Below are 27,552 nucleotides of genomic sequence, written 5' to 3' on the forward strand. Positions count from 1 at the left end.
AAACACACACACACAATGAATCTGAACTATATGTTCAGTTTTTTGTATCTGCAGGTGAAGAAAAAGAGATACTATTTTAAGGCAGGCAATGTTGATTATGTATGAGGCATGAATTCCAAAACTTTAAACACACCATTGCAGTCTCTCACTAACCTTTCTAGAGTTGTCACACTTTTATTTTAATCAAGATGATATTACTAACAACCTCTTGGCATCCTAAAAGTAAAGTATGGCAATGCATTATATGTTTTGACTAAAACTATTTTTAAATAATTATATTCAGACTTTACTTATCACTGGAGACAGGATAATATATTTAAACAAAACTGGAGATCTTTTCTCTGGCCTAAGATTTTCAGCTTGTTAAAGCTCATAACTATCCAACCAAGAAAGACATTAACACATGACTTAAATATTTTACTTGGGGGAGGGCAGAAGGCTTATTAACATATATAATACTTCTTCAATTTATCAATTTTGTGAACAACTCACTTGAGTCTGTCGTCTTCCATTTAACTTCAAGCATTTCTGATGTCACTGAAGAGGGTAGAGAAAAAAACAAAGACTAGGAAATCCAAAGTGCAGCATTTAACAAGATGATTTCAGTTCATTCTGAAATGTTTGAGAGCAGGTCAATTTCTATTGGAGAACTTGCTTTAAGTATTTCTAAAATTATTGAACTTAGTGGCTAAAACTGAGACCCACAACATAGAGAAATAAATATTTGAAGAAAATCCTGTTTATTTCTTTATTAGGGTTTTGAGGGTTTTCTTTTTCTTTATTGAGGTGCTCCAAAAGTAAGAAACACATGTAAATGATTTCCAAAATATTGAATTTTCCATATTTCCTTTGATGCATGCTAAAAATGGTAATGTTTCCTTTTTTCAGTTTCCAATGAGGAGAAGATATCTCCTATTTCTACACTCTCAAGGAAACAGTATGAATTAACACAACCTCTAAGAAGCATATATAATACTTCTTCAATTTATCAATTTTGTGAGCAACTCACTGAGTCTGTCATTTGCCATTTAACTTCAAGCATTTCTGATGTCACTGAAGAGGGTAGAGAAAAAAACAAAGACTGGGAAATCCAAAGTGCAGCATTTAACAAGATTATTTCAGTTCATTCTGAAATGTTTGAGAACAGGTCAATTTCTATTGGAGAACTTGCTTTAAGTATTTCTGAAATTATTATTGAAATTCTTTCTAATGGTAACATTATAAAAGCTGAAATTACACCGCAAATGGGTTCCATCAAAACAAAATACATATACTGTCCAGAGGTAGCTTCTCCTGACTTGGATGATTTCTTTCAGGATCTCTTAACAGGAGTGATTCATGTAATCTCCAAAGAAATAGGAATAAATCATCACTTTGAAAGTAATGGAAGAAACAACTCGCTTTCAATGCTTAGAAGCAATAGTGGGTCCTTTTGTAGCAAAATCAGTATAGTGGAAAGACAGATAAGTCCACGAGACTGGGAATCATCTACTCACAAAATTGATCAACTTGTTAAAAACAATAAATTAAGTTATCTGGCAAAAAAGTTAGACAGATTTGCTGGTAGCCTAAAAACTAATGAATCCAAAGAAGTAGTCAATAAGGTGTTCAATATTGTTGTAGATTTATTTTTGCCAGATGAATTTCCAGATGAGGCTATGGAATCAGGAAAACTACCAGGAACACTTTTCTCCTGCCCAAATAATCAACAAAGTAATTTTACACTTTCAAATAACCTAGGTCTTTCCCCAAAATCAGTTTTTCTTCTCAATGTTGTGTGTGAGAAACTTGTTAGAACACTTTTGGAAAAATGCACAAACACTGTCTTTGCTGATGATGGTTCTCTTTCGAGTGAAATATTGGCAGAAGAATGTCAGCTTTTAAAATTACTTCAAAGTGAAGATGATGGTGATTTTTATTATTGTAAGGGATTGATGGGCTGTGAACAACTTCAAGGAGATTACATGTCAGATCTTTTGGAAAATCTGGCAGACATGGATCAAGACTTAATGTCTTCAGATAGTATGCTTGCTAGTATTTCCCACAGCTTGGTTAAATCACTGATGGACAAACTATCTCACAGCTTACAACAAGCTCCTGAAAGTCCACCTTTTGCAAAAAAACATTTGAAATACAGAACAAGAGAAATACAGTCTACATTTTGCTCAAAAGCAAATGTACCAGAATTAGTAAAATTAAGACAAGATAAAAACTTTTTAGGATTCGTGAGTTATGACAGTAATTCTTTGACAGAAGATCTGAGTAATCCCAGTGTGACTAGTTCCAAAATACAAGCACCATTTGGCAAGCAACATACAGTAAAATCTTCTTTGTCACTTCTTAATAGACAAGAAACAAAGGAAATGGATAGAATAGCCGTTTCTAACAAAGTACTTCGAAGAGGGATGAACACCACAAGTGTTTATTCAGCCACATTTTTGGAGGAAATAATTTCAGAATTGTTTTGTCATCTCTCTATATCATTGTGGGAAAAAAATGCAAACATCACTGAGGCCCATCTCAATGAGATGAATATATTGTTTGTCAACAATATAGTGAATGAATTTAATAATTCTCAAATCACTGTTCTACGGAATGCTGAGGAAAGGCTATATTTTCCACCAATTGATAAAGAAACTCTTATTAAGATTGTTAACTCAATTTATTACAGTGTTGTAGAGCAATATGAATTGAATGTGACATGTGGCAATAATCTGTTATATGGTGATAGTTCAATAACAAAACAAATAGCTGATAGCATATTGATAGAGATTTTAGACTACCAACTTCCATCTTGCCATAGAGGAAAACTTGTTCCTCATTTATATTACCCTCTCAAAGCTGAAATTATATTGCAGAAGCTTCAAAATAACTTGAGAAATTTTACTTTCCAGCCCAGGCCATCAAAAAGCTATAGCACCAAGTTGCCGCACTCATTTTTAGAAGATGTCATCAGAAGACTTTTGTCTCAGCTCAGTCTTCCATCCATCAATCCTTCCTGTTTGGAAACAAAAAACTTAATGAGTTCAGATTTTAATGAAATGTCCACATGTATAATAAATAAGGTTATGTCAGCCATTTCAAAACATAAAATCTGGTTCACTATCTATGATAATCAACATCTAGCTACAGGAGAAAACCTTGAAAAGATGGTGGATTCTATTTATAGTAGTATTTTACAAAGGTCTGGTTCTCTTATTTCTATACAGAAAAATATAGTCAGCAGAAGTCCAATTATGGTTGACCAAATAGCCAGTTTTATTATCCAGGAGACTATTGAAAACCATCTTCAGCCATTTTTAAGTGGAGAGGTTTGGCCTCGTTCAAAGACTCCACATGATGCTGTGTCTAATATGGTCAAACAGGTTCTCAGTGAAGCTACAGAATCATATGGACCCCAGAAGCCATCACCTTTAGGTATTCGCCCAGACACACTTGTAGGGGAGATTGTTACCAGACTTTTATCAAAGATTTTTAGCCCAAAACCGAACACTGAAGTTGAACTGGAAAACATGACCCATAAAATAATAAACTCAGTGAATAATCATTTGGACAAAGCTAAAATTTCCATTCCATATGATAACAAAGAGCAGTCTTTCCCCACTACAGATACAGATATTGTGGATGAACTTGTCACTTCAGTTTATAGGAATGTTTTAAATCAGCATGGGCTAGACCCTGATATTGATAAAGAGTCAGATGATAGTACTATTTTTGTGGAAAACATTACCAATTTAATTGTGGCAGCCATTTCAAACTATCTTTTTCATCCATTGTTTTCTGGTGATTTGTCAGCTTCTTCCTATTCTGTTTCAATGGCTGAGAATATTGTTCAAGACATCCTCAGTAACATCAGTAAATCTATCATGTCAAACCAGAGTTTACCTCCATATAATACTTTACTGCCATACACATTTTTAGAAGATATGATCCGAGTACTATTATCTAGATTCTTTCCTTCTACATCCAGCCTGGTTCCAAACAGAGAAACTCCAAAAGATAAATCAAGAATGAATTTTAATGAAATTGCTTCCAACCTAATCAGTGATATTAGGATGAAAATTTCCCAGCATGAAATTCGATTTTCAAAAGATGAAGAAGTAAAGTCTGTTTATTCAGAAGATGATGTGCAGCATCTTGTTGACTCAGTGTTCAAAAATATTTTACAAAACTCTGATTCTCAAGCTTTAGTGCAGCAAAATATCACAAACAATAATGATGTTTTTATTGATAGAATAGCAGGTTTTATCATTAAATATATCTGTGAACAACATCTTCAGCCATTTATGCATGGAAAGTCATTATCATCTTTATCAGATGAGTATTCTGATGATATCAGAGATCAATTACTTTACACTGGTGCTTATTCCTCAACTTTTGTGGAAGATGTAGTCTCTGGGGTTTTAGGCAAAATATTCCACAGAGTGGTAGGCATTGTACAAATGAAGTCAGTGAAAGATTCAGAAGATGAACTGTTTGATAAAGCTGAAAAACTCATCCATTTCATAGCAGAAGAATTCTCAAAAGCCCAAGTGAGCATTGTAGATAATGCTGAGGAACAATTGTGTTTGCCTCCAGTGGAGAGAGCTACAGTCAAAAACATTATCGACATGGTATATAGCAAAGTTTTAGAAGAATATGAAAGGGAAATTATGCCTGATAACGATTTCTTAAATGACATAAAGACATTGTCTGCAAGGGTAACTAAAATCATTCTGACTGAAACACTTCATTTCCAAATCCATTCAGATCTTATAGCAAATTTTCCTTTTAAGTCACATTCCAAACTCAATGAAAATGTGTTGGTAAATAGAGTTCAATATGACATTAGTAAATCAAGATTCCGGAGACAGGCTTCAACAATGTATACTACTATGTTATCTCATACTCACTTGGAAAAAATAGTCACTCAGCTTATGTCTCAGATTAGTCCATCAGCTTCCAGTGTAGAACATACAGATATTTCCCAATCAGACTTAAATAATACAGTCATAAAACTTATAAAGGAAATTATGTCAATAATTTCAAAACATGCAATATGTATTACTAAACATGGGAATAAAAAGCAAAGTATGATTTCAGAAAAAGATATACAGTCTATGGTTGAGTCCATATATGCTGATCTTTCTCATTCAAATCTATACCAATCTCTTGCAAAAGATCAAAAAGGTATAAGTAACATACCTGTTTCAAAAATAGCAAGTTTTATAATAAAAGAAATCTTTAACCATCATCTACAGTCATTTTTATCTGGAGATAAAACTTTCTTTTCAGCTTCAGCTGATCAAACTTATAAACAGAAAGCAATAGATCCTAAACAAAGAGAATTGTCCTTTGTTGTGAACTCAGCAGCCTTTTTGGAGGAAGTAATTTCTGAGCTTTTATGCAAAATTCTTTATGCATTCACACACAATGTCTTGGCTGCTGAAAACCCAGATGGAGCAAAAGCCAGAATTACTAACATTGTTACAACATTAGTAAAATCAATCATTCTAGAGTTCACCACATCAGAGATTTTAGTTGCAGATAACTTGGATGAAAATTTGTGTTTTTCAGAGCAGTATAAAGAAATGGTTCAAAAAACAGTCATTCCAATTTATGAAAAACTATTAGATGAATATAAATCTCTAATTCAAATATATAGGGCTATACAAAGTGATACTGCTTCTTTTGGAAGAAAAATATATCATTTACTATTGGAAAAAATTTATGATTATCAAGTACAGTCATTAGTTTCAGGAGAATTAGTGTCTTCTTCCTATTCTTCCCCTCAAGCTGACAACATCATCAGAAATGTGCTTAGTATCATAACGAAGGATAGCAGTGGCTTTCCATCTTGTGTTACTGTGTTGCCTCGTTCTCTTTTAAAAGATATGATTTGTAAGCTTCTAGTGCATATTGTCCCTTCAACTGATGCTGAAAATGAACTAAAAGAGGAAGAGGTTATACCAGATGATAAGTCCGTGGACACAGCTTCAAAATTGACTGATGACATTATAAAAGAAATTTATGAACATGAGATTCGACTTGCCATAGCAGAAGAGAATTCAGAAAGTGTGCAATTAGAAGCTATTGAGAACTTCATTGACTCCATATGTAATAATATTTTGAAAAAATCTGAATTCCAAGCTGAAGTACAGAAAGGAGCAGACCAAAAAGGAGGTTCATTTCTCAGTAAGATAGCTAGCTTCATTATGAAGGAAATTATGGATCATCACTTACGACCATTTTTATATGGTGAAGAATCATCTTCCAGTGACTTATCTGGTAATGATTGTGCTTCTGTAATTGCTAAATCTGATAAGAAAAAGAAACGGCATTCTCTGTATTCAGCTACGTTTTTAGAAGATGTAATTGTTGACCTTGTTAACAAATTTTGTCCTTTCCCAACTATTACTGAAGATTCTAACAAAGAAATTCCAGAGTCAGATATTGTGGGGTTGGCTATCAAATTTGCAAACTCACTCATAGGCGAATTTAGGAAAAGTGAAGTTAAAGTTTTACCACATGCTGAAGAAATATTTTCTTTTCCACCAATTGATAAGGAGACAATTGATAATATATCTAATTTTGTATATGATGAGTTCATAGGTAAATATGGATCTAAGGATATTCAGAAAGGTGATAAAAGTAGCATTGTTATAGAAATGATTGCCATGTTAGCCCAGAAGGCCATCTCTACATTCAAGATTCAACCACTATTCTCAGGAGAATGGTCTTCTACTTTCTTTTCATTTCTAAACCCAGACAACATTACCCAAAGGGTTCAAAACCTACCACAACAAACCTCTATGAAGATAACTAGATGCTTAAAAGATCAACCTACTTTACCAGAACAATCACACAAGGACAGTTCTCAAAGCTCAGATCAGAAAAATGTTATGGACATAGATGATAGAGTTGCAGTGAGCAGAAAGAGTGACATTCAAGATTCAATAATCAGCTCTATAAATGCCATTATGGACAGCAATCTGTTTAACCTAGTATCAGAGTCAGCTGCAAGTGTAGCAAATAAAAAGAAAGAGAATCAAAATAAACTGGGAATTCATACTAAAGAACATAGTGAGAATGTATCAAAAGTTACTATTCCATCCACCACTGTGAAAAGGAAGGAGGCTCAAGATCCATATGTAAATAAAAAACTTAAAGATAATGAAATTGAGAAGAAGAAAAAATCCACTGCAAAAAATGAGCAGCAAGGTGCTGGGGTGGACACACAATTTTCAGTTGCTACTGATAATAAAGAATATGATAAGTATGTACATAGGTCAGATTGTAAAATAGACAATGAAAAGAAGATTGACAGTACCAGGGGAAGTCCAATAGAAAAAGTTGACAAACACTTTCAGGCATCTCCTTTCAAGCCCAAGGCAAGAAGTATGGAGACTATAACAGACAAAACTTCAAAAATAATCCAAAAGCCAAGCAATAAAGAAACGAGAAACCCTTCAGCTCATATACATGTGGATGAAATACCATATTCAGGTTATGAATGTGTTCAAAATGTCATTGAAAATATTTATGAGAATGTTTTAGAAATATCATCTTCTCAAGAACCATTGGATTTATCAAAACCAAGATATAGAAAAAGCTCTCCAGGTGATAAAGCACTGAATATATTTCAGGTGGTTGACAATGATTCTGCACAGTCTGTTAAAAAGGGTTTATCCCCTTCGATTAATGAAAAAGTCCTTGACAAAGAGAAAGAAAAGAAAGAAGGAGAAAAAGTTAAAGAAGGGGGAAAGGAGAAAGAAAATGAGAAAAAGAGAGAAAGAGAATGTGCAAGACAGAAAAATACTGAAATTAAACCTAGTAAACCTGACCATCCTCAGCACCTACCAAGAAATAAACCTGCAGTTTTTCCGGCTAACTTTTTAGAAGATGTTATCAGTGAAATTGTTAATATATTGGTTTTTTCTTCCTCACCCGAACCACAAATATGTGATAAATGTCTAAAAGCAAATGATGATCAAAATCAGGCTGAACTCTATGAAACCGCTATGAAACTCATTGATTCACTGTTAAAGGAGTTTTCAGATGCTAAAATTAAGGTGTTCAGGCCACATAAGGGAAATCAGTTTCTCCCACATGCTGATAAAATATCTTCAGATCCGACAGGACTTCCTAAGTGTAAAGAACCAACTACAGACGAAGCATCATCCAGTATTAAGGCTAAAAGTGTAGATAAAGTGTCACATATGCATAAAATGACTGAAGAAGCACGTTCAGATAAGTTACCTTCCGTAGAAAAAAGCCAGTCAATTGATAAAACATTAGTCAATAAAGTTGTTCACTCTTCTGTTTGCAATATTTTGAAGGAGAATAGATCTCAGGAATCTATTTGTAAGAAAATCAACAGTAACAGGGAAAATTTAGCAAGAAGTGTAACTAGTGCAGTGATAGATGAAATTTTTCAACATCATCTTAACTTGATATTTTGTGATGAAGTTCCAAATTCAGCATGTTTTCCTCTAGAATCTAAGGAAGTTGTCAAAAAAGTCCAAAAGGTGGTCCAAACAGCCAGCAAAGAATGTCAAACATCATCACCATATACCATAATGTTGCCTCATAGATTTTTAGAGGATGTGATTTCTGCTCTTCTATCAAAAATTTTCAATTTTCAATCAATATCCAATAGCAAAAACAAAGCAAAATCACCTGAGGGAAAAAAATCCACAGAACTGGATTTTCTTCAAATGAAGTTAGTAAATACAGTTGCAGAAGAAATCTCTAGAAATGAAAATACGGTTGTGAAATATGCAGAATCCTTACACCCCAATGATGATGAGATCATTCAATTAGTGGTTCAGTCTATTTATAATAATTTGTTGCCACAATTTGGAACAACAGAGGTCATACAAAATTGTGTAGCTAGTGGATGCAGACTCCTTTTAGAAACCATAGTTGATTTAGTTCTACGAGAAGCTGCTGGCAATCAGTTGCAGAACTATTTTTGTGGAGAGTTAACTCCACATCAGTGTGCAGAAGTTGATAGTACTGTTGAAAATATCCTTAAAGATATTATTCAAACTGCTTCACCTCAATCATCACAGGCTCATAAACTGTCTTATAATGTAATAGAAGAAATTGCTATAAAATTTTTATCTAAGTTATTTTCTGTGTTTCCAAAGGGAGGTAAAGAAATAACCAAATCTCTAGAAAATGAAATGCAAAATATAACATTAAAAATATTAAAATCATTCCAAGAATTTATCTCTAAAAGTAAGATTAAACTTGTATCATCAACTAAGGAATCACCTACTGTACCTTTAGCTGACAATGCATCTATTGAAAACATAGTTAATTCTGTTTATGACAATGTTTTAAAACACTCTGGCTCTCATACATCTGTTTTTAAAGATTTAATGGGTAAGAGCAATGTCCTTTCTGATATAATAGGTTTCTTAATGGTGAAAGAAATTTCCAATTCTGAATTTCAACTGCAAGGAGGGGAAGAAGTATCAAGCTCAGAATTAGCTCTGGAAGCTGTACAAATTATGGAAAAAGTGGTCAAAATTATTGATGAACTTAAGTCCCAGGAAAAGTCTTCATCCAGAAAAGGTTCTGTGTTACATGCCAAGGTTTTAGAGGAAGCACTAGCCTTGTTTTTGGCTAAACTTTTAAGATTGCCAAGTGCATCAAGCAAAGACACAAACAACTTAACAAAGCCAGAGTTAAGTAAAATCGCATCTCAACTGACAAAAAATGTAATTGCTGAAATTTCCAAAAGTAATATTTCTCTTATAGCTGCTGATTCTGAAGAACAGTCTTTAGAACCAGAAAGCATGGAAATGATTTCTCAGGTTATTGATTCTGTTTATAGCAATGTATTTCAACAATCTGAAACTAATAAAGAATTTTATGACACCAAAGATACAAGCATAGTCTTTCCTAAGAATGTGGCTAGTTTGATTATTGATGGAGTTTCAAGTGTTTCATCAGAAAGCATTAACACAAAGAATTCAAACTCTCATTTCTGTGGAGAGCTGGATGTTAATAGAATTGTTGACAAGGCACAAAACCATGTTCTCAAAATTATGCCTGAGTTAGATAATGAAGAACCAGATGAAGAAAACTCTACAATTAAAATAGTTCCATATCTTGGGAAAAAACCAATCAAAATAGATCCAGAGATTGTTTCAGAACACTTAACAGTCCTTTCTGTAAAAACCCAACCTCTTGAGAAGCTTAAAATGGAATGTATAAGAAGAACTGGACATAGCATAGCAGAACTGAGAAGAGCATCAATAAGTGGGAAAAGTTACTCTTCTACAGAACCAATTGATTCAGAAAAGAGACAGAAAGAAAGACGAACCACACTGAGTAAGACAGGACGAATAGATATAAAACCCTTGGAGGTAAGTGTAAAGGCAGTGGTCAATGAGACACGGTGATTCTGATTTCTTTAGTCTGATAGTTAAATGGGAATGCATGTTTGTTGTTGTTGTCTAGCCTAAAAGGGAATTGGTTTCACCAGTTTGTCCACACAGTTATCTGGTTTACTAAGACTCATTTGATACCTTGACTCACTCTAAAGGTCTCAGGCAAGTTTTCCTAGAATAATTCACTTAAAATAGCTTTTTATCTTATAAAGAATGGGAATATAAAGACATGTCCTTAACAGTAGTACTACACTGATTGAAGGTACAATTGTCATTTGAAGAGTCAGAAGAAATATAGTCGTGTATAATTCTTTTAATTCTTCATTATGGATATTTAACAGTATTCTAAAGGACAAGTTAGTGGAATGTCAGGATACCTGAAACCATCTAAAATAGTTTTGATTTTCAAATTTAAGTCTTCTAAATAGTGTTACTTTTCTTTTCACAACATTCTTCAGCAAACATACTGCTATTAGATTAAGCTTGTTCTTATGATTTCATTTAATTACATTGGCCCTTCACATTTGCCCTATACTGTCAAGATGTACCCAGATATTTTCCTCTTCTATCCCTGCTGTAGACCCAACTGTCCTAATGTTGTTATTTTTAGGAAACTGTTCCCATTTCTGTGGATGTAGTTCTGCCCTGGAGCCTCATATTCTTGCCTCAAATATATTAAGCTTAATGGGACTTCAAAACATCAAAAATTATATACTTGTTACAAGAAAACTATTAACGAATATAACAGAATTATTTTACCAGTGGATATAGTTATACTAACCAATTGCACATTTCGCTTTTCATCAAAGCTCCTTGTATAGATAGTTATGCATTTATAAAAGAGCTGTGAGTGCTTAAGGTTGTAGTCTACGAACTGGATACTTAACAAAGATTTATAGAACCATGTTCCCTGGAACATAAACTCAGCACAGTTCTGCAACTCACTGAACTAAATCTCAAGGCTGATAAATGAATCAGTAGATCATTTGTGTTTTCAAAGCCAAATACTGAAACTATCATATATATCTGAGACTCTCTAATCTTTATCCTTTGGTTTTGGAATAGGTAATGGTCCCTTTTAGTTGTAAAATGTTCTTTTCCATCTGAATTCTCATCATTAATTTAGCACATACATAGTGACATTTATTTATATATAAGTAATCACTTGGAAATAAAATGTGCATAAACAGACTATAGAATACCATTAGCTAAGATCAGTTTTTAATTATCTATAGAATTTTTTGTCACAAATCCTACTCTTAGCTCACAACTCTCTTAAGTAATAAAATCACAGAAAGCCATAAGTTACTGACTCTCTTAAGGAATAAAACCACAGAAATCAATGTTTAAAGCAAACTAATGCCTCTGTCCTTTTAAGAGAAAGAAAAAAAATTTGTATAAACTAACCAAACAAACAAAAAATACCCCAGCATCCCCAGGGACTTTAGTTAAGGTACATAAATTACAGATTTTATACACCAATCTGAGATGTATGTTGTCTATCTTACACAAAACAACAAAGAAACAAAAGAAGAACAGTAGATCAACTCAGATAGTACAGACAATTTTTGGTTCTGCCTCAGAGATTAATTCTTTGTTTTGAGATACAAGTTCTGAACTCACCAGACATATGATTTTAAAATAACATTCAGTAGCAAATACCAAAACTATAAAGAATGATTTGGAATATTTTTTTAACCCACTCTTTTCCTCCACCACAAAGGATAATTGATTATTTTTCATTTCTTAAAGAGTTGCTTCTAATTGTTTGTTTTTATAGAAAATATTCCTTTAAGGCATCATAATCTGAAAAGCTGGCTTGCAATATTACAAAGGAAGGTTGGGTTCAAGATTATTAATTTAGAGATTCTATGGCCTGGTCAAAGGCCACAAAATGGATGTAATTTGTTTATTTAATTATAATTATATTTTTTATCTGTCTTTAACATTGAAAATAGAACTTAAGATTTGACTAGGAAGGAGAAAAATAATGAATATTTATATTTTGAATAATCTTTTGGAAAATATGTCCAAAGGATCAAGAGTGGAGGAGTGAAAAGCGAAAATTCAAAGCTCATAATTTTGGCTACTCATTATTTCTATGAGTGAAGATCAAGCAATATCTTGCCTTTTTTTCAGTATCTATATTTAGATTTTCTAGGATTTTCTACCTAGGATTTAAAAATAAGTTGTTATATCTTCTTCTGTCACAAAACTTTCAAGAGAAATGAGAAAAATTGAAAGTAATAAAATTATTTTGCAACAAAATATAACATTTAAGCAACAACTCATGTTAGACATGCCTTATGGAATGTTATAATAGTTTAATATAATCTCAATGTAAAAGAAATGATAGACACCAATAAATATTTCTTATTATTTTTATTTGTTTCTTCTTTTTAAAATACTGCTAATACACTAGTAAGTGGCATTAGAAGGTATTACTCAAATTGAAGCTAGAAATTATAAGAAAAGAGCAATATCACAATAGTACCACAGGAAATGTGATTGAGATTTGTTTCTAATATATGTTGTACCTTTAATTTCAGGCTGTTTGCAGACATTCATTTCAGAATATAAAAAAGCCTGATATCACTACAGTAGAGCTTTTAAAAGATGTTCAAACCTCAAAAGATCTGATCATTCGGTTAGTAGCTCATGATATTAATCAAGAACATCCAGGAAATAATGTAGCCGAGGAAGTAATTTCTGATGAAGATGAAGTTGTTTTAGGTGAGGTTGCTGTTCAAAGAAGCTTAGGAGAACTATCTGAAGATCAAGAGAAAGAATTTGGGATGACAGTAGAAAGCAAAGTTGCTTCTTCCAAGACAATAATAAGTGCAAGCAACCTGAAAAAAATCTTATCAATAAGCAAATGTTGTCAGACTACAAATGGTGTGAATACTGAAAGTATTGAAACAACCTCAAATCTGATACTAGAATCTCATGACACACAAGTTCAAAGAACTGCTGCTGAGATTGGCATGCCCTTTTTAAAAACCTTGACTGAAACAGACTCTCCTCCACAGAAAAAGACACAACATAAGGTAAGTGAGAAACATGACTATCAGTGAATAGAAAGGATAGGGAACTTCACAAACTCTGTCCAAGAATGTACCTTAAGTAGAAAGAATACTAAAATGACCTCATTATTCTTCTAAATCTATAGATATTTAAAGTATAGGGAGAATTAATATAGAACTCAGAAACTGAACTGAGGAACAAACAGATAATGGAAAGAAATCTAAATTAATTAGAAGCTCAAGGGAAACAGAAAATAGAAACTAGTTAAGAGAAATGCAAGCTAATTATTTAAACAATAGATTCCAGTCCTTTTGTATTTGAACTGATAATCACTTATTGAACATCTTTTGTGGAGGGTGATTGTTGTAGAGGAAGTTGAAATGATCCATAGAAATTCAGAATCCCAACTAGTATGAATGATGCCTTAGGTTCTATGCCAAGCACTACCACCTGCCCCCAAATAAAAGAAAATCAGATTGTCTGAGTTTGTATATTGACCATCACTTAATAACTATCTAACCTTTAGACAAAGTACATATGAACTTCTTAAATAATCTTTAGCCCATTTTCCAGAATTTAACGAGTTAATCAATGTATTTTGAATATCTGTCACCTTTACAATCAGACATTAACTTCACTATCATCATGGCGAACATTTCATGTTATTCTTTCCAAATCCTCAAATGATAATCTGGCCTAAATGACCTTTTGCGTTTGGCCCTGTCCAAAAATTTCTGCTATTTTTGTTTTTTGGAGAATATATAATTTAGGATTCCCTGATGAGACAATTCTCTTGATTAGGCATTTGATGTGATTGATGTCCCTGGTTAACACAAAAACTGAGGTTAACCAGAGAAAATGAAGATACAACTTCAGTCAATTCAGAAGCCCATGATTTCCCCACAGATAGATCAGAGTATATTTAAAGATGATTGACCTCACAAGTTTCTGAATTGTCCAGAGTTATATCTGAATTCTTTTACGTAAAATATGGCTAAAATGTTTTTATAGTTTAGAAATAGAAAATTATATCCTTCAAACACTTTACCTGGTTTATGCTTAAAATCTATTCAAAAACCAATATAATAATTTAGAACATCTCTCTGAGCCATTTTAAAAGAATTATACTGGAAGAGACATTTTAACTAGAGTGATAGAGTTCACCAATCTTTTTAGTAATTCCAAAACTTTTTTCACTTAAGTGTAGGTTAGACTGCAAAAATGCCAATAAGATGAAAAAGTGCATATCAAACTCATATTTGTAACACCTTATTTGCAATTTTACAGAAAGAAGAAAAGACTCTAGTTACTGAACCAGCACATTACTTCATACACAGAATTATGAGTACATCTTCATATAATCAAGATCTCATTTCAAATACAAGGTACATGAAATTAAAACAATATGGAGTGTCATCACAAAATGTCAATTACATCAGACAGGTATTTGCTAATGTGTTATGGTATTGTTTAACCTGAGAGATAGGTATTGGGTCAGCAATAGAATATGGAGCATCATCACAAAAGGGTTTCTGTTCAACTCTGGTAATTAAGCTAAATTTCCTAGTATATTGTGCTGCCTGTAAGAACAATCAAAAGAGGAGAGGGAAGAATGTAAGTGGGAAGCTTCGGAGATGAATTCTAGAACTCAACAAATTTTGATGTGTCTTTTAAAACTGGATATCATTTACATGACAAAAAGACAAATACAAATTTGGATTGCATAGGAACAAAGTATGTGAGTTATAGCAGTTACAGAGTACAGAGAGAAACAAAGTCCATTGTAGGCTTAAAATCGGATTAGTAACTCTATTAATAATTCTTAAAATTATTGTTAAAACGTTGTTAAGTTTATTGTTGTTATATTTATAACCACAAAGAGGTGTTATTTTCTGCCTGCAGAGAAGAATTGGGTATACATAGAAAACTATCTGTTTACAAGCATAATTAGTAATTCATGCACCTTTTATTATTTGTATATGTGAAGTAGAGAAGGAGCACAGATAATACTAAGTAAAAAGCAATTTAGAGTAAGATGGTCCCAAAAGAATTCTCAGGCTATGGGAACAAAATAAATAAATAAATAAACAACTATAAACAGACTAAAACAAGTTTTTAAGAACTCTGTAAACCAGTCAAATATCTGCAGCAAACAAATGAAGGGAAAAACCACCCTGAAAATAGAGAAGAACAGTTCTATGGATTTTTTCTTACTTTTACCCAACCTCCTCCCATCATGGGAGCAGAGTCCAGTTACATTTTTTCCCTCAGAGGAAATTTGTTTTCAATGTGTTGTTTTCTTATTTGCTTTAAATGTTTTGACCTGTCTATAGACTTCCTGAGAAAATTATTTTAGAAGCTCTGATAGACAAAGGTGGAGTATTTTTTGGATCTAGGCCTAGAATCTATGTAATATACAATTTTAACAGAATAAAGGAGCAACAAACATATATGCGTATCTTAATTGAGGCATAAGAAAAATCTTGAAAAAACTGAACATCTTTTCATGAGAATGGCACCCAACAAACTAGTATTAGAAAGAAATCATCTCAAGAGCACTAAGGCTGTATGTGAAAAAATCTACAGCTAATTTTGTCCTCACTGGGGGTAACAATGGAGATTTTTATTCCAAGAACAGGAATAACAAAAGCACACCTATCTTTGCCATTTCAACATAGTACATGAAGACACATCCAGAGAAATTAGGCAAGAAAAAGAAATAAAAGGCATTCAAATAGGAAAAATAAGAGTAAAATGACCTGTTTCCAGATGATAAGATTTTACGTAGAGAAAACCCTAAAGAATCTCCCCAAATCATATTGGAACTCATAAACGAATTCAACAAAATTGCAATCTGTGAAGTTAATACTAAAAATGGTTGTTTTTCTATACATAGACAATGAACAATCCAAAAAGAAAATTAAGGAAAAATTGAATTTACACTAGCATTAAACAAAAAAAAAAAAAATACTTAGGAATAAACTTAAACAAGGAAGAGAAAGATGTACACCAAAAACTCCATGATATTCTTGTAATAAATCAAATAGGACACAGATAAGTTGGAAAATATCCCATGCTCATGGATTGAAATAACAATATAATTAATATGTCAGTACTACTCAGAGTGATCTACAAGTTTAAAAGAATTATTATCAAAATACCAGTTTTTTCAGAAATAGAAAACTTTAAAGTTCACTGAAAGCTTAAGAGAACATTAACAGCCAAAATAATCTTGAAAAAGAACATTGCTTTTTTTTTCTCACTTCCTAATTTCAAAACTTACTGAAAAGCCACAGTTATCAAGCAGTTCAGTACTAACGTAAAGATGGACATAAAGAGCAATGGAATATAAACCTCAGAAATAAATCATTGAATGTACAGTCAAATAATTTTGACAAGGATGTTGATACCATTTGATGGAGAATAAGTAGACTTTTCAAAAAATGATATTAGGAAAATTACCAATATGCAAAGCAAACAAACAACAACAAAAAAGAATTAGTTACACCATTACTTTATATCATATAAAAAGACTCAATGTTGTTTATAGATTCAAACATAAGAACCAAAACTATAAAACTTTTAAAAAAGGCCATAGAAGAAAAGTTTTATGACATTAAATTTGATAATAATTTTATATGACATGAAAAGCACAGACAAGAAAAAAATAATAAATTGTATTTCATCAAAATTGAAAATTTTTCATGCTTGAAATGACATATCAATGGAGTGAAAATTCAACACAAGGAACTGCAGACATTATGTTAGGAACATGTCAGTCACAAAAGGACAAATATTGCATGATTCTAACTATATAAGGGCCTTGGACTAGTCAAATTCATAGACTCAGAAAGTAGAATAGTGGTTTCTGTGTGATGATGAGAGAGGAGAACTAGGTTGTTTAGCAGGTATAGAGTTTCAGGTTGGGAAGATGAAAATGTTCTGGAGATACATGGTAGTGATGGTGGAATAAAAATGTAAATGCACTTAATACTGCAAAACTGTGCACTTAATATGTAATGAAACAGTTCTAATAAAGAGAACTTAAAAATTTTTAAGCTGATAAATCTTATATATATTTAATCATAGCTTTAAAGGTGATATAAAGTCTATTTAGAAAACATTTTCTTTCATTTTGGAATTTAAGCAATTATACTACTACACATTTGTTCCCACATGAAGAATGAATGATGGCTATTTTGCTTAACCAGTTATTTTTTCATTTATTAAATATCCAAATAAATATGATGATTTTTTCTTATTTTAGTGAAGGAGAAGATTATAACCCGTATCCAAGTGCTAAAGTATTACAAGGTTTGACATTTTCCTTATTGTTTAAAATGAAACTATTTTTTTCATTTTGATAAATTAGTTGTTCAATATTTCAGTAATTATTTAGGTATCAAATTTGAAGTTAATATTGTTTTTCTTCCTTTGAGCATTTCTACTTTTGGAAAGTGATCCAAAGTGATGTATTTTTACATCACTCACATGTTAAAATGAACCAAAATACTTTGTCTTATCTGAATTGCTATTAATATTTCATTAATAATTTTGGTATAAAGTATATGATGTGATTTGTGAATTCACATTCATTGTGGTCCTGTGAGAGAGTAAAAGAATGTATTGTCACACCAGTTGATATCTGAGCAAGAACCCATAATACTTGGATGTAAAGCACAACCTTAGTTGGGCTTCCTTTGTGTCATAGTTTAGTCCAACTGAAATGTATAAAAGGCCTTTTAAAGCTAAACTTATTTGCTTATGTTAAAATCTGAATAGTATGGACCTTCTTTTCTTTTTTTTTTCTTTTTTTGAATTGATTTGTGTATACCTCTTAGGACCTTTTTTAGAAACTTTTCATTCTCTATTTGTTCACACCTAAGAGAATAAATTTAATTCTAACAATGACAGTGTACAGAGAAGGTAGAGTAACATGTTTACTGTAGAATAGCCTTTAAATTCAAACTACATGTTTATCACCACCATGCAAACCACTCAAGAGAAAATTTGAAAGTGGGAATAATTTTCATTAAGATAATCCATAACACAGCAGTAGTCATTCCTGGATTCCATGAACATACCCTAACCTATAGGTATCAGAGTAACCACTGACATGTTTTCTGCACTTTGGAATCATAAGCTTTTAGTTGCAAACAGAAACTGTCTAATTCAATCCTTTTCAAAAACACAGTCCTATCTTGACCTCAACTTCTGCCCTTAAGTTCCGTACATTTGTTTGTTGCTGTGATCAAGCTTAAGTTCTTAAATAATTCAAAATACCGTGACTGTCCAAGCTACTCATTTATCTATTCATTAATTCAAAGTTACCAAAAATTTATTTATCTATATGTTCATTCCCTCTTCACTGAGCATCTCCTTTTTGTTATGACTTCATGTGTTAACAAGACTCACAAAGTCCTTGCTCTTGTGGAATTTACATTTTAACTTGGGGTGAGGAGTTGAAGAGTAAGGACATAAGATAATTCCAGACATTAAAAGTACTTTCCATCTGTGACAAAATCACAAGTCATTACAATGGCTTACAAATCGTCAGCTGAGCACTACCCTAACCTCCAATTACCTTTATAACCTCTGTTAGACTCACTGAACTTTCTGTTCCTTGGCCCTTTCAGAAATATAGGGTCTTTGCATTTGCAAATACTTCTGTAGGGTTCTTTCTCCTATATCTGTATTGCTTTTTACGGGCCATAAAAATTTGCTCAAATGTCACATTCTCCATTTCGCTCTGAACACACTCTGAAACTGCAATCCATTTCTTTCATGGCCCTACCTTTCCCACCTCATTGCTTTCCTTTTCCCCAGCATTGGCAAACTGTATATTTTAGTAACTGTCTTTCTCTAAAATGTAAGTTTCATGAAGGTGGAGATTTATGTCTGCTCACATTTTGTGAGCAAACCCAAAGCAGTATGTTGGCATATAGTTATAGTAGAGGGGAGCAATTAGTGAGATAGTAGAAACTATAGGATGAGCTAATGGTATACGAGGGAGAATGTAAATGTTTTGATTATACTTAGATTGAGGTATCCATTTGCTACTCAAGTTGAGATGTCACATAAGCAATTGGATGTAAAATCTATAGAGTTCAATAAAGAGATCAGGCTGGATCATATATATCCCTACATTCATAGAATCCACAAAAGCATCTCAAATAAATTAAATCTAAATACTTGGGCCACTTAAATATGAGGAGTTTTTCTGCATGTCTTCATCAAAAGAACTTTCTAGCTTGTGTAGGAGTTCTGATACCTATATAGCTTAGAAATTTAAAACTTATTTGCAATGATGGCCCTGGCATTAAACCCAAATAAACTCAGTCACTTTATAGTCAGGTTTACTTATGTGCAATATAAAGTTGATTAAGACACTTTAAGAATATTGATAAGCAATCATAAAATTTTACCAATTTTTGGCAAATAATTTAAATTTTCTCTTTCATAATTCAGTTAATTGGGATTTTACTCTTCACTTCTAGAATATTCAGTAGACTGAAGAGTAACTGTTGACTCTTGATGATTGCATGTGTATAGACTTCATAGTTTTTGCATGTTTTTCCTTGTGTTCCCCCATAAGATGGGAATTTCACTTCTATTCTCTATATGAGAAAACTAAGTTAAAGAAGTTATATGCAATTTGCCAGAGTTCTCATAGCCCTAGGGAGTGAAGCTAAGACTCAGGGGGCAGGCTTTTTGACCCCTTAGCATGTTAGCTGCTTCCCTAGTATGGGGTCTTTGTAAAACTTCTCTTGTAGTGATATTTATATCAGCATTTTACTTTTTATTTCAAGTATCTTCTTTTAATTAATTATGCATGAAGAGTGTTAGAGTTGGAAGGGCCTTTAGGAATCTTCTGCAGAGTAATCCCTCATCACCTGATAAACAGGATCATAAAGACAGAATGATTTTGAATATGTAACATGGAGTGTGGTGTTGGGTTCTTTGATGAATTTGAAGATTAAAATCCACAAACGCAAGGATAAGAGCAAAGTAACGGGACATATTAGAGTAATAGAAAGAAGATCTCCCAAAGAGGAAGGGATCCCAAGAGAGGGATACCAAAGAGTGGCTACAGTCTAGCAGTTTATATAGATCTATAGGTTTAAGGAAGTCAGCCCCCTGCCCAATCCCTGGTAAGGCATTCAGTGTATTCATGTAGGTTTTAGTCCAATCAGAATATTGATCCGGTATTTTTCCTTCTTTGGAGAGGCATAGACCCCCCCAGTCACATAGGTCTTGATTTAAAAGCAGCCTTTTTGTAGGTTTCTTAGCAACTATTTGCAGGTGCTATTTGTTCTCTACTATCCAGGAAGTTACCCAGGAGCCCATCTTCCTATCCTTCCAGGCTTATCTCTTCCTCCTGAGTTATACATCATGCCTCTTCTAGTACATCACACTTCATCTGTCATAATCCCTAAGACATACCTCAACATTCAAGAACTCTCACCTGTTTCAGCATTGAGCTCATTGTCTATGTACTTAAAAATCATAATTTTATATGCTAAATATATAATTTTGATGAAAAAATGCAATAACATGTTTGTGTCAACAAATACATAAGCCTCAGGGGAAAAAAAAGTCTGTTTTTCTTTGTTTCCCCCTCCTATAGCAAGTTCTCAGGAACAAAAGCCAGAGAATTCAAGCAGCATTAAGGTAAATGTTTTTCATTAGCCTATAATTGGTGCACAATAGGGTCCAGTTAAGTATAGCCCAGTTTTAAAAGTCCAGACACTGTGTGGTATGATATGGGAAACTTCAGGAAGCATTCCGGTATTCACAAATTGTCCCCTGTGGCTGAGACCTGTCCCTAGCATCTGAAAATCTCTTAATGAAAATCTTCACCCCCTAGGGTTAAATCATCATTCCTTGTTTAGGTGCAAGATAAAGCCACTGGCTCTCTCTAGCACCTAAATTCTTTTCCACTGATTAGCTCTGTTACTTCCATCTCTAGAGAGAAACCTAGAGGAAGTAAGTCATATAACTCTGGCTAGAGTGGGTAGACCCCAGGACTTGGTGGAGGTAGGGAGAAAGGAGCACTTTCAAAGATGGAGGGGCAAAGACTTGCAGGAGGCAAGTGCTTATTCCACCTACTTCTCTGTATTCCCAAGGACAGATTCTATGTAGACAACATCAGCCCCAGTGCAGTCCAGGGAATTTCCTCTTCCTAAATCCTCCTTGTTTCTAATAAGGAATAAAGAAACAGATTCTATTTTCTTTCTTTTTTGCTCACCTTGTTTTCTTCCTGGATGAATTTAATTAGCTTTGAAGTAGGTCCCCTACCTCCATAAATGCACAATTTGTCAATTTTCTAGTCACTTCTCAGTATCAAAAGATGGCACACTTTTCAGAAACAATTATTAAAATCTTATAACTAATACTTAAATTTCCAAACATACTATATTAGTTCCCAGTCATCCTAATTTTTATTTATGAATAGAAACATCTATAAAAAAAATCTCAGACTTTACTTAGGCCACACTTTCTAAAACTGAGACTCTAATCTGAGAATTTATTGACACTTCTTGTGCCAAATCTGAATTTCTAACTAACCTGAACCCTTTCCACTTTGTTCTTTCTCTCATTTTCTACTTTTTCCACAGTAAAACTTGATTAAGTAGTTTTCTAGTCCAATTCCAGCTAAAGTGGAATAAGCACAGTTCACTGTATCTCTCATTGAGTACAACTAAAAACCCTAAACAAGTACTGAGGACCTGAAAATAAATGATAGCAGGCATTTGGGCCAGGAAGTAAAACTCAAAGAAAAACCAATATCATTGTGAGTTTCTTGGCCTTTTTCTTCCTTCATTTTCTTGTTTAGAATTGGAGCAGTTCAAACCTGGAATTTCACAGAGGGATTAGGTAGAATAAAGTTTTAAGCAAAGTCATTGCCTTCTGACCTGAGTTAGAGGATAAATACCTGTAGAGACTGTGTGTGGGATAGGGGGACTCTGCTTTATTTTCCACTCCCCTTTTCCATTGGACTTGGGTTGACTTAAGTTTCTGTTTTAAAGCTACATGTCAGCAGTAGAAGAGGCTGCTGAAACGCAACCTAAAATTCTGAAAGAAAATTTTTCTCTCATGCCAGAGATATTAGGGCCCTCAGGAGAATGAAGAATATTGCATAAACCTGTTATTTTTGCCTCTGCTTTCTCTTTTTACTTCACCATGGTGGTAGAACAGAGTCTTAGGAAATGAGATAGCACATACAGGGAGGTTAGCAGCACAATGTTCTAGCCATAGAACTCGAAAAGGGGAGGCTAAGCATCAGAAACTCTGAGGCAAGCGATAGAAAGGAGGGACACTGAAAAAGGGAACCCCTAAAAATATCGTCTCCCCTGAGTTATACACACATAGAAATGACTTGAAATTACATAGAAAAAAAAGCTTTGAAAACTTGAACTGATGTCTTTATAGTGGTTCACATGCTGTCCTTTTGGGATAAATGCTGCTCCTGCATTCAAAGAAATTGCTCAGGTCTGTAGAACAAAGCAAGTATCCGAGCCATGATCCCAGCTAATAGGTAAACACAGTCACTTGATTGCTACAGAGGCAATGACTAAGATTTCCATAAAAGGTAATTAAGAGTTGGGAAATGAGCATTCTTTTCTTTCTCCTCTATTATTTTATCTTTTCTCTAAAAAAGATTTGTAACTTACTGCAATTAACCCGAAGGAGGAAATAGGAAGATGGAGCTGACATTTTTCATTATTTAATATGGCCGAGCCTTGAGTATCATGTAGTGGTACCCAAAGTCTACATTCATAATAAAGAATAATCCTAGGAATCATCACTGGCAAAAATTATGAACCTAACTTTCAGAGAACAATGGCTTTAAGGTGCAGAGTACAGATTTTATTTACATAAGATGACATAATAGTTGTGCTGTATCCTTTGTCCAAAGAAGAGTAGGATAACATGTCAATTTGCCTTGGCAGTTTATCAACATCTTTGAAGGATCAAAGAATTCTGCTGGTAAAGCATATCCCTCAAAGGAAGTCATTGCAGGTACAAAATATACTATCATTTTAACAACTAAATAAAGTTCTCAATTACATCATCTTGAATTTAGAGTTTTTCATCATTTATACTCTTGGAAGTAATGGCCCTTCTCTCTGTGTTAGCAATTTAGAATAGAAATATTTATATAAATGGTAAAATGATATATAAATTGAGAGTGGCCTTTCCATTCTCTATTAGATATAGTTATATAACTGATTTATTTGATTTAAAGCTTATTGGGCAGTCATTTTTCTTTAAATTCACACCCAAAGGTCAATAGACAGTGCAACTAACATTTATTCATATTTTATTAGAGAGGGAAAATGAGAATAAATAAGGAAGAATATTACAGTAAGTTCTCCAAGGTCACTACATGGCTAGTAAACTGTAGAACTGTGATGCAAACACAAATCTGCTTTGATTTCAAATCCAAAGCTCATTTAGCATCATCATAGTTCATATACTCAGCAAAGTAGTAATGTAAGCAAAGCAGTAGGTTGAATAAGAGTCTGTGACTCACTGGAGACAGCATACTTCCTCTGAAGACCAGAGCTTCAATCACTGCCAGATTTTCTATTTCAGGTCTTACCGCTTCTCAAGCATAACATGAAAGTTTTATATTTTTTAAAAATCCTGATTTTTAAATATAATATACTGCAATAAAGAAATTATGGATTCTTGGTGCCATGGGTATTTTCATATCCTATCATGAAGATCAGAAAAGCACATTAATGCTTCTTTTTCCTCCTATATATGAAATAATAGTTTTGTTAAACAGAAATATGATATTCTCTAAGAGAACCATGTGCTGAATAAATGGTACAAAATAAATGAATCCAAATAAAACTTAATTGCATATACAGTCCTCTCTTACCTGAGCCAAAATATTACTGGGGACCTGTCAGCAAAAAATTTACCCAACATGGGTGAGAAATCATAGCATTTTTAATGCACTTCTGCTTTCAATTGACCATTCTGAAATAGATACTCTCAATGTAGAGCCAAAATTTATTTTCCAATTCTGCTTTTTGGGCAGTTTCAGTGAGTTTTTTTTTTTTTCCTGGAGAAAAAGAGAGGGGCTTTCCACACCTGACTGGAGATGCCTCAAGGTGAGGTATGCCTAATGAGGCCAAGAGAGTCAGGGAGCCTGGATCCTACTCCCAGCTTTGAACAATTTTACTCATATGATCTTAGGCAAGATATGTGACCTTGTCAAGTTTCAATGTCCAAAAATAGAAGGTCTCTTTCTCCCTGTAACTTCATAGGAGTGTCACAAGGGTCAAGTAAAAACAATCCTTGCCGATGTTCTTTAAATTCTAGAAATTATTTTGTAAATATCAACTTCAGAATTCTAGAACACCATTGCCCTAATATAACTGCATCAATTAAAATATTTAATAAACATCCATATTGTATTTATTTATTATTTGTTTGTTTGTTTTTGTCCACAGAAACTCTGAAGTCCAGTATTCCCAAACAAGGATCTAAAATGCTGGCAAAGGTATCTTCAGCTCTGTCAAAGGTGTTCTCCCGGTCTAACAGCAATATTCCCAAATCTTCCTCACCACCTCACCAGGATGAACACTGAATCTTCCATACACTTCATATGCTTACTTCCCTTAGAAAATAAAATGACTTTAAAACATAGCATGGTGCCCTATGATTCCTAAAAAATGAAAATAAGCAAAAGAAAATACAAAAGACCTGGGTAAAAGAATGAGTTGATAAATACTTACTTTTCAAAAATTTTAACTGTTATGTAGAAACATTAAAATCACACCACTTATTAAATGAATAACATGATATTTAAGCACATGTATATAATGTGTAATGTTTAAATCATTTTAAGCATATATATTTCTCAAATATGTCATTTGTAATTTCTTAATGGTTAAATTTAATACTTTCTTCTAGCTTTTAAATATGTACAGTACATTATTGTTATATATTCTCACCCTATTTTACCACTACAATATAATCCAGCAATCCCAGTACTGGATGTTATAAATGTTTTGGGTAAGCATTTTGTTATAAAATCTTAAACAATATTATTACCTGTATACAGTAAATAAATAAAATTATAATTAGTAAAACAGACAACACACAGGACCCACCAGAAATAAATTTGGATTTTTCCTGTTAAATTTTTATAAGATGTGTTTCACCAAGATGGCTATCAAATCAACATGAAAAACAAGCTGAATTATAGACAGTTATGAAACAGATTGTTCCACTGTCAAAGGCATATTAAGATGCTAAAATAAAAGTACTTATACCAGACAAATCTGATTTTATCAGCTGCCGATAAAGTTTCATTAGTTCTTAAATACCTCCAAGGCAAAATAATTCAACTTTAGACAAAGTGCCATCTGGAAATTATTTAACTGTGGATAAAATAACATATATGCATAAAATGGCACATTGATGAAAAATGATCTCTTTTCAGACATGGTACCTCAAGTAGATAAAATGTCCGTAAAGAATTTGTCACAAAGTTTTTGAGCCAGTTGTGTGTTTCAACATGAATATAGATATCAAGACTGTAGGAATATAAAAAGTAATGAAGACTATTTAAAAAGATAGCTAGGCAGTGCAATGCTAAAGTTTTCTGTATCAATTAAACTGCTACTTTGTGAAATGATTCCAACTTCAGCATGTTTGTCGCTGAAATCTAAAACAAAATATATCCAAAGATAAGACAAACCGATAGCAAAGAATGTCCAAGATCATTGCCATCTACCCAAAGGCTGATGCATGAATTTTTGGAGAATGTGATAAACTGTCTTTTTAATAAAACTTTCTGGACAATTGCCAGTGGTAAAGCAGAAATATCTGATAAAATTTTGTTTTACCAAATTGGATTCCCTTGGTAAAATTTTTCAGGTCAGTTATGACAGGGAACTTGAGAGGAAAAAAAAAGAACTGGTTATGTATTCAAAATTTGATATGTAGTAATAAATTATTGAATTGATATTTTAATCTACTTCTAATGATTTCTCAAAAGTTGATGCTTTCAAAGATCATGTAATAATGCATAACCTATAGATACAAATCTTTTTAACAATTAGAACTATCTGGAAATCCATTTCAGACTTATTTTCAAGAAACCTAACTCTGTATCAGTGTGCATTAATTGACAATGTTATGGGAAGTAACCTCAAATCTGTCATCCAAGACATTAATGTTTCCCAGACTGATATATCTCATGCTCATAAAGCTTTCTTTCAAAATAACATATTTCCCTGTAAAAATTTAAAGCAGTACGATTCACATACCTCTGTATTTAAAAATTTAATATGTGAGAGCAATGTACTCTCTGATATAAGAGGGATTTATCATAAAGGAAGGATTTATTATGAAAGAAGTTTCCAGTTTTCTTCAACTCAATGAGAGAAAGAAGAAAAAAAGGTCAGAATTTGCACTTGAAGCTGTCAAACTTTTGGAAAGTAATGGTTTAAATGATTGATAAATTTATGTCCTAGGGAAAACTTTTATTCAGATATATTTTATTTGATACAATGTTTTATGTAAAACAGTGTCCTTACTCTCCGCTTAAGTAGTGAAGTAAAGAAGATAAAAATATCAAAGATTGAATTGAATGAAGGCAAATTATTGGAGAAAAACTTTAGTAGCTGAAATTTCCAGAATTAATATTGACCTTCCATCTGCTGACTGAGAAAAATCCTTTTTAAATTCATAAAGCATTAAAATTACATTTTAGGTTTAGTTTTGTTGTTGTTGTTGTTTTTGTTGTTGTTTTGTTTGTTTGTTTGTTAGGTTGTACTGAAAAGGAAGTCAGAAAACTTTTATTGTGAAGGGTTGGATAGTAAATGTTTTGGGTTTGTGGGACACACGATCCCTGTCAAAACATGTGGTAGTTGTACTACACAAGTAGTCAAAGACAATACATATAAACAAATTAATGTGAATATGATCTATGTCACTTTATTCATGGACACAGAAATCTGAATTATATGTAATTTTTGCATTTACAACATATTAGTTTTCTATTGATTTTTTTCAGTAATTTAAGTATATTTTTTAAAAATTCTTTGATTGATCAAACTAGTGACAGACCAGATTTAGCCGAAAGGTGGAGTTTGGGAGGATGCAACTCAGTGGTAGAGTA

At 32.8% G+C, this 27,552-nt stretch overlaps 1 protein-coding gene across 1 annotated transcript in view; it reads left to right on the forward strand.

The window, feature by feature from the left end:
• Fsip2 (fibrous sheath interacting protein 2) overlaps positions 1-25,011 on the forward strand; it is a 77,944-nt gene extending 52,933 nt beyond the window's left edge. Inside the window, exons 17-23 of the mRNA XM_046447146.1 lie at positions 889-10,358; positions 12,932-13,429; positions 14,694-14,791; positions 17,674-17,720; positions 21,034-21,077; positions 23,360-23,429; positions 24,875-25,011. Of these exons, the coding sequence (XP_046303102.1) occupies positions 889-10,358; positions 12,932-13,429; positions 14,694-14,791; positions 17,674-17,720; positions 21,034-21,077; positions 23,360-23,429; positions 24,875-25,011 (10,364 nt within the window). The remainder of the gene's footprint in view (positions 1-888; positions 10,359-12,931; positions 13,430-14,693; positions 14,792-17,673; positions 17,721-21,033; positions 21,078-23,359; positions 23,430-24,874) is intronic.
• The last annotated feature ends 2,541 nt before the right edge of the window (positions 25,012-27,552 follow it).

Source organism: Marmota monax, unplaced genomic scaffold (assembly GCF_021218885.2).
Source record: "Marmota monax isolate L192 unplaced genomic scaffold, Marmota_monax_Labrador192_F-V1.1 WCK01_AAM20220418_F8-fsc00007, whole genome shotgun sequence".
In the NCBI taxonomy this organism is placed as follows: Eukaryota; Metazoa; Chordata; class Mammalia; order Rodentia; family Sciuridae; genus Marmota; species Marmota monax.